The following is a 7,681-nucleotide window of genomic DNA, read 5'->3' on the forward strand; positions in this document are numbered from 1 at the left end:
CCCAAGCGTACGGCAGCAGTGCCCCAGTGGGGAATCGATTCAGCAACCTTTCGGTTACAAGCCCTGCTCCTTACCGCTATGCTACACTGCAGCCCAAATGTAGTGGGGATGAAGGGAAGAAGGGTAGAGAGAGAGTAGGCAGCCCTGGCCAGGAGTGCTGGCAGTGTTCTTTGTTTTAAAGCCCATAATTGGAGAGTTTATTGTGCTAAATGAATGCAGGTGGTTCAGTGTAAATGGAGAAATAAGGAGCACCTGGAGCGTATAATGCATCACAGATTGTAATGCTCTCTCCTTTTGTATCTCCCCCCCCTTTTCCTCTCTTTCTCTCTTCCCCTCTCTCATCCTCCTTTCTTCCATCTCTAATTGTTTCCCTCTCTCCCTCTCTCTCTCTCCCCCTCTCTCTCTCTCCCCCTCTCTCTCTCTCCCTCCCTCTCTCTCTCTCTCTCTCTCCCTCTGCCCCCCCCCTCCAGGCGGAGGGTTTCCATGGCGAGCTGGAGGAGTTCCTGCAGTGGTTGAGAAGGACAGAGTCTCAGCTCTCTGCTGCCAAGCCCACCGGGGGCCTGCCTGAGACGGCCAGGGAGCAGCTGCAGCAGCACATGGTAGCGCACCTACACACACACACACACACACACACACACACACACACACACACACACACACACATACGCGCACCTACACACATCTACATGCACATACATGCACGTACACATACCTAGGCACACACCTACGCATGTACCTATGCTCTGAAATGCCCACACCTGTGCACCTACACGCTCACACATTCCTATGTACATAAACACACACACACACACACACACACACACACGCACACACACTCAGCGTGGGATTCAAACCCAGGACATACTGGTCCCAGTTGTCCTGCCCTAATCACTATACGGTACTATATAGTATATGTATAATCCTGCCCAGGCCAGCTACTGTGCCTTTCTCACGCTTCCGTTCTGTGTGTGTGTGTGTGTGTGTGTGTGTGTGTGTGTTTCTGCAGGAGCTCCAGTCTCAGCTGTCCCAGAGAGCGGATCAGTACCACCGGCTGCTGGACCAGGGTGAGTCCATGCTGCTGTCCCGGGGCGGGGAGGAGGGCGGTCCCGGCGCCACCCAGACCCAACAGAACCTGGCCCTGCTGCAGAACAAGTGGGCCAGCCTCAACACCAAGATGGACGACAGACGGGTAAGGGATTCCCCCCTCCTGCCTCCCTCTTTCCCCCCCTCCTAGCCCCCCCAGCCCTTTCTCTGTGAGAGCTACTGGGGCTGTTAATTTAGCTTGGCCCACCAGAAAAGACAGCAGAACAACATTTACATGACAGTCATATTAACATAAAGAGAAAAATAGACCAAGTGTAAAGATGTGTAAGATTAAAAACACCCAGAACCAGAACCTCAGGTCTGGATCCAGTTCTGGAAGTGTGCCTACTCTGTCCTGTGGCTCTCTCCCCATCTCCCCTCCTTACTTTCCCTCTCTGTCCCTCTGTTTTAATCTTGCCTGAAACCCCCCCCCATCATCTTTTCTCCATCCCAGGCGAAGCTGGAGGAGGCCGTTGCCCTGGCAACCGGGTTCCAGTCGTCCCTGCAGGACACCATAAACTGGCTGACCCAGGCAGAGCAGACCCTGAACATGGCCCAGCCGCCCAGCCTCATCCTGGACACCGTCCTCTTCCAGATCGATGAGCACAAGGTGGGGAGGCGGGGCACGGGGCGGGGCAGCGGGCGGGGCTAAGTGGGAGGAGTTCAAACATGGGTCTTTTTTAATTAAAGAGCCTTCACACAGGGAAACGTTTACAGTTTATCCCTGTCTATTCATTTGACTTCAAAGCAGTCATTTAAGGAAGACTGCAAGCAAAGCTAAACGGGTTTGTGTTGCTTTGCTCATTGCTATCTTACGCTTCTCATCTACCTCCTCTCTTTCTTTCCATGTCTCCTGTCTTTTTCCTCCCTCCATCTCCTCTTCCCTCCTCTCTTCCTCTCTGCAATCCCCTCCCTCCACCGTCCTGCTCTCCCTCCGTCTCCAGGTGTTTGTGAATGAGGTGAATACCCACCGGGAGCAGGTTCTGGCTCTGGAGAAAGCTGGGTCGCAGCTCCGCTTCGCCAGCCTCAAGCAGGATGTGGTTCTGATCAAGAACCTGCTGCTGAGCGTGCAGGCCCGCTGGGACAAGCTGGTGCAGCGGTCCCTGGACCGGGGCCGGCACCTGGACGAGGCCCGCAAGAGAGCCAAGCAGGTACTGACTCACAACCAGGAATGCGGGGAAACTCACACTGCGCTGCTTTCTCTGTGATGTTCATTTTAACGCAATCCCGTCTTCCTCCCCCTTCTCTTCTCCCCCCCCCAGTTCCACGAGGCGTGGAGGAAGCTGACGGACTGGCTGGAGGAGGCGGAGAGCCGTCTGGACTCGGAGCTGGAGATCTCCAATGAGCCCGACAAGATCAAAGTGCAGCTGGCCAAGCACAAGGTAAGAGGGGCTTAATCAACTCAGACTAACATGGAGTGAAGTGAAGCAATTTCCTTTTTGCATTAATAAAGTGCTATCTTATCTGAACAGAGCCTGAGTGGACTGAAGGAAAAAAATAATATTTCTGTGTGTAATTATCATGTTGCTCAGTTACTTTACATGGTATTTCAGCCAACATATTGAAAAATCTGAAATGATAATTCTGTGTGGTTTAATGTCATGAGGCTTTTGTGGTTCTGTCTTCTGTTTTTAATGTGTGAAAGGCTGGAGTATTACCTTTGTGTACTCACCCCCACACACCTTCTCTCTGCCCTGCAGGAGTTCCAGAAGGCTCTGGGGTCCAAACAGCCAGTGTATGACACCACAGTTCGATCAGGCCGGGCTATGAGGGACAAGGCCACCCTGCCGGCCGACACCCAGAAACTGGACAACCTTCTGGGGGAGGTCCGGGACAAATGGGACACTGTGTGCGGGAAAAGTGTGGAGAGGTGAGGGGGAGAGGGGGAGCGATGGGGGGTGGGGGGGTGCAATAAGCAGGAGAGGGGCATTAAACAGGAGAGGCCAGTGTAAGAAGGTGGGGCAGTAGTTGGAAGGGGCAGAGGAGGCAGAGGAATGAGGTGATGTTCAGAGGTAGGTGAATACAGAGGCTGTGGAAAGTAGGAGGGGCTTTATGAGGTGGGTGGGGCTTGTGGAGAAAGAAGGGAGGTGTTTGAAGAGAGGTGAGGGAGGGGCTTGAAGAGATGTAGGGGGAAATGGGAAGTGAAAATCTTTGAGAGATTCGAGCAACGTATATAAAAATTATGTATGACAGCGTCATTTCAGCAGTGTCTGTCAGGTGTGCTTCAGTGTCTCCCCCCCCCCCTCCACAGGCAGCACAAGCTGGAGGAGGCGCTGCTGTTCTCAGGTCAGTTCGCAGAGGCCCTGCAGGCGCTGGTGGACTGGCTGTACCGAGTCGAGCCCCAACTGAGCGAGGACCAGCCCGTCCACGGAGACCTGGACCTTGTCTCAAACCTGATGGACTCTCACAAGGTATGGGGCCCAGGCCGGAGGGGGTGGGGGCGGTACCAGGAGAGTGTCGGGTCGGGTTCGGACAGAGGGAAGGGGTGGAGGTTGATTGGAAGTGGTTTGGACAGTGGATGCCGCTTTGCTGGAGAGGGTGTTGGAGGCAGGGATGCTGGGGGAGTGAGCGTCATCATGGTGATGGGGATGCTGTCGTCGTGGTTACGCAGGCATTCCAGAAGGAGCTGGGGAAAAGGACGAGCAGCGTGCAGGCGCTGAAGCGGTCGGCGCGGGAGCTGATGGAGACGGGCCGGGACGACACCGCCTGGGTGCGGGTCCAGCTGCAGGAGCTCAGCAACCGCTGGGAGACCGTCTGCGCCCTGTCCGTCACCAAGCAGACCCGCCTCCAGCAGGCCCTCAAACAGGTGAGGGGGAGGGGCCAGGGCAGCCCCTTTCACATGCATCAGAGCTGATGGGCTGAAACTTTACAGTGGTTTGAAATGGAATTTGTTAGTGATTACAGAGGAAGAAAGTGTTTTTTCTTCTTTCAAGTGCTTATATTTGGCACATTTCTCCAGACTTAAATTTAAAATTTTGAATGGTTAAAGCAAATGGAAACTTTAATGTGAAATTTTAATGTTTTGTGAAAATGTTTCAAATAACAGAGAGGCCATGACAAACCAGTAGGGCAGAAGTCGTTCAGTCATTCAGAAAACAGACTTAATCAGAAGTTCATCAGTGAATTACTGTAATACGACTCCCTGACTCTCATATCCCCTCCCCCGCCCTGTGGCCCCGCCCCTGGCCCCGCCCCCTCCCAGGCCGAGGAGTTCCGCAGCGCAGTGCAGATGCTGCTGGAGTGGCTATCGGAGGCGGAGCAGACGCTGCGTTTCCGCGGCGTCCTGCCGGAGGAGGTGGAGACTCTGCAGTGCCTGCTGCACTCGCACCGGGAGTTCATGCAGACGGTGGAGGAGAAGAGGGTGGACGTCAACAAGGCCGCCGGGCTCGGGGAGGCCATCCTGGCCGTCTGCCACCCGGACTGCATCACCACCATCAAGCACTGGATCACCATCATCCGCGCCCGCTTCGAGGAGGTGGGGAGAGGGGAGAGCCTATAGGGAAGGGGAGGGGGTATAGGGGCGTGGCTATAAGGAGAGGGGAGGGGCTGTGGGAAGACACAGGGAAAAGAGGAGAGAGGAGGGTCCTTGGAGGAGCGGTGGGGGAAAGGGAGACGAGGTGATGGACAGTGCTCAGTCGAATTTTTTTTCCTGACTTTGAAACATGACCCAAGGCACCAATGTGTACATCTAACTGTACTGACATCAGAGTGAACTAGTGACTTAAAAAAGCACATTCTGCTCCTACAGGTGCTCACGTGGGCCAAACAGCACGAGCAGCGCCTGGAGGCAGCTCTCACAGAGCTGCTCAACAACGCAACACTATTGGAGGAGCTGTTGACATGGCTACAGTGGGCGGAGACTACCCTTGTGCAGCGTGACACAGAGCCCCTCCCCCAGGACATCCCTCAACTCAAAACACTAATCACAGAGCACCAGGTGGGCGGGCCTGAGCTTCTCGCTGTCTGCTCATTGGCTCTTTGGCCGTGCTTATTCTTTATTTTCTTATTTTCTCTTGTTGTGTGCCGTGCTTGATGAGCCGCTGGTCTCTTGCAGGTGTTCATGGAGGAGATGACCCGGAAGCAGCCAGACGTCGACCGCGTGACCAAGACCTACAAGAGGAAGCCGGCGGAGCCGCCGAGCAGCCTGGCAGAGAGACGGGGAGCGCGTGAGTCACTGACGCAAGAACACGCGCGCACACACACACACACATACGACATGAGTCACGTAAACATGTGTGCAGTCACTCACACACTGCCACACACACACACACACACACACACACACACACGACATGAGTCACATAAACATGTGTGCAGTTACTCACACACTGCCACACACACACACACACACACACACACACACACACGACATGAGTCACGTAAACATGTGTGCAGTTACTCACACACTGCCACACACACACACACACACACGACATGAGTCACGTAAACGTGTGCAGTGACTCACACACTGCCACACACACACACACACGCACACACACACAAACACATACGACATGAGTCACGTAAACATGTGTGCAGTTACTCACACACTGCCACACACACACACACACACACACACACATACTCCTAGCAGTGTTGCAGAGCTGTGTTCCTCCCCTCCTCTCTGCAGGTAAGCAGCAGCAGCAGCAGCAGCAGCAGCAGCAGGCAGCGATGCAGGTCGCCGGGGGCAACCCCCGCCTCAACCAGCTCTGCTCCCGCTGGCAGCAGGTGTGGCTGCTCGCCCTCGACCGTCAGCGCAAGCTCAACGACGCCCTCGACAGGCTGGAGGAGGTACTGCACCCGAATAATCCTCTGCGCTGTGTGCCCGGCTGTTTTCAAAACTTACAAGTTCTAATGAAGTTGTAAGTTATAATAAAGTGAAGATTTACTTAGCTTACTTTTCACGTGTGTTTTTCCGTTTCTCTCTCTCCCTCTCTCTCTTTGCCTCAGCTGAAGGAGTTTGCGAATTTCGACTTTGACGTGTGGCGGAAGAAGTACATGCGCTGGATGAACCACAAGAAGTCCCGCGTGATGGATTTCTTCCGTCGCATCGACAAGGACCAGGACGGCAAGATCACCCGGCAGGAGTTCATCGATGGCATCCTGGCGTCCAGTACGCCCCCCTCTTTCTCTGTCCTCTCATTGGTCACGTCAGGCCACAACCGTTTACTTTCAGTGGCTTCTGGTTCGAGTCTGAACCCGCAGTGTGGTGCTTGTCTGGCTCTTTGTTTGATCCTGGTTCTGCCGTCTCTCCCGCAGAGTTCCCCACCAGCAAGCTGGAGATGACGGCAGTGGCGGATATCTTCGACCGCGACGGTGACGGTTACATCGACTACTACGAGTTTGTGGCAGCGCTGCACCCCAACAAGGACGCGTACCGCCCCACTACTGATGCTGACAAGATTGAGGACGAGGTGAGACAGATACCTACACACGTACACACACATGCACACAATCAAAATACACAAACATAAACACGTACGCACGCACACATACACACACATATGTCAGCGTTGTTTGAACAGCAGTGCTTTTAGAGAAAAACAGATGAAGACACTGACCTGGTTTTTACACATGTGCATCTGTCACTCATTGGAAGTGTCCTTGGAGATCTGTACTCTTTACCAGGATGGCAGGTTTTGGATGGACTGACACATGTCGTTAGCTCGGGATGCAAAACTACGTAGTGCTAAACACATTGTCTGTGTCTGCAGGTGACCAGGCAGGTGGCACAGTGTAAGTGTGCCAAGAGATTCCAGGTGGAGCAGATTGGGGAGAACAAGTACAGGGTAAGTCCTCACAGCCAATCAGAAACACTCTTTCACCTCTAGGGTTTGGGGCAGGAATGACTAGACTGAACTCAGTCCAGTGGCTCAGTCTGTAATGTGCAAGCTAGAGGATTCCTGCCTCTGAGAAGCTGAACCCAAAACCTCCTGTTTGGGTTCAAATAATATGATATGATAGGATTGCATTCTGTATTGTTTTGCCTGTATTGTACATGTATATATAAAATCTGTTAGTCCAGTAATCCCAGACTGCTGTTAGCTCTGTCCTGCTGGAGCACCAGTTAACAGCTGTTCATTAACCAACACTAACATCACTCCATTCCTCACGTATACTGGAGTTCCCAAGCCGCAAGAATGCTGGGGGCTGCCTTTGGTGGCCAGCAAAAATTTCCAGCAAATTTACCGGTAGAATTCATACTGGCACAGTGAAGTAACCATTTAAGGTCTAAACTCTAGAGTCTAAACTAGTCCTCCAGCTCAAGACTCAGAGCAAAAATGAAGCTGTGTAGAAACCTAAACAAAACATTGATACAGAACCTTTAATATTTACAGAATATCAGTTGCTTCAGCAGTGTGATGTAGTGTTAAGAAGTAGAGCTAGGGCACTGCTGTAGTACACTTGGGCATGGTATTTAACCCAGAATTGCTTCAGTTGTATAAATAGACAACTGTGTAAATGTAAGAATTGTAACCTATGTGGGTATGCACACACTCTGGTTAAGAGTGTCTGCTAAGCACCTAAATGCAATGTAAAGTAACATGTTTCAAGAGCATTTAAGTGACATAGATGCAAAATTACCTAGTATCATTTG

General features: G+C 52.7%; 1 protein-coding gene across 1 annotated transcript in view; it reads left to right on the plus strand.

The window, feature by feature from the left end:
* macf1a (microtubule actin crosslinking factor 1a) overlaps positions 1-7,681 on the plus strand; it is a 189,364-nt gene that overhangs the window by 171,688 nt on the left and 9,995 nt on the right. The window contains exons 75-89 of the mRNA XM_036555519.1: positions 471-599; positions 1,007-1,189; positions 1,538-1,693; positions 2,028-2,234; positions 2,346-2,465; positions 2,784-2,953; positions 3,335-3,494; positions 3,695-3,889; positions 4,286-4,558; positions 4,832-5,020; positions 5,138-5,249; positions 5,714-5,874; positions 6,034-6,196; positions 6,343-6,497; positions 6,798-6,872. Coding sequence (XP_036411412.1) covers positions 471-599; positions 1,007-1,189; positions 1,538-1,693; positions 2,028-2,234; positions 2,346-2,465; positions 2,784-2,953; positions 3,335-3,494; positions 3,695-3,889; positions 4,286-4,558; positions 4,832-5,020; positions 5,138-5,249; positions 5,714-5,874; positions 6,034-6,196; positions 6,343-6,497; positions 6,798-6,872 — 2,448 coding nt within the window. The remainder of the gene's footprint in view (positions 1-470; positions 600-1,006; positions 1,190-1,537; positions 1,694-2,027; positions 2,235-2,345; positions 2,466-2,783; positions 2,954-3,334; positions 3,495-3,694; positions 3,890-4,285; positions 4,559-4,831; positions 5,021-5,137; positions 5,250-5,713; positions 5,875-6,033; positions 6,197-6,342; positions 6,498-6,797; positions 6,873-7,681) is intronic.

Source organism: Megalops cyprinoides, chromosome 21 (assembly GCF_013368585.1).
Source record: "Megalops cyprinoides isolate fMegCyp1 chromosome 21, fMegCyp1.pri, whole genome shotgun sequence".
NCBI lineage: Eukaryota > Metazoa > Chordata > Actinopteri > Elopiformes > Megalopidae > Megalops > Megalops cyprinoides.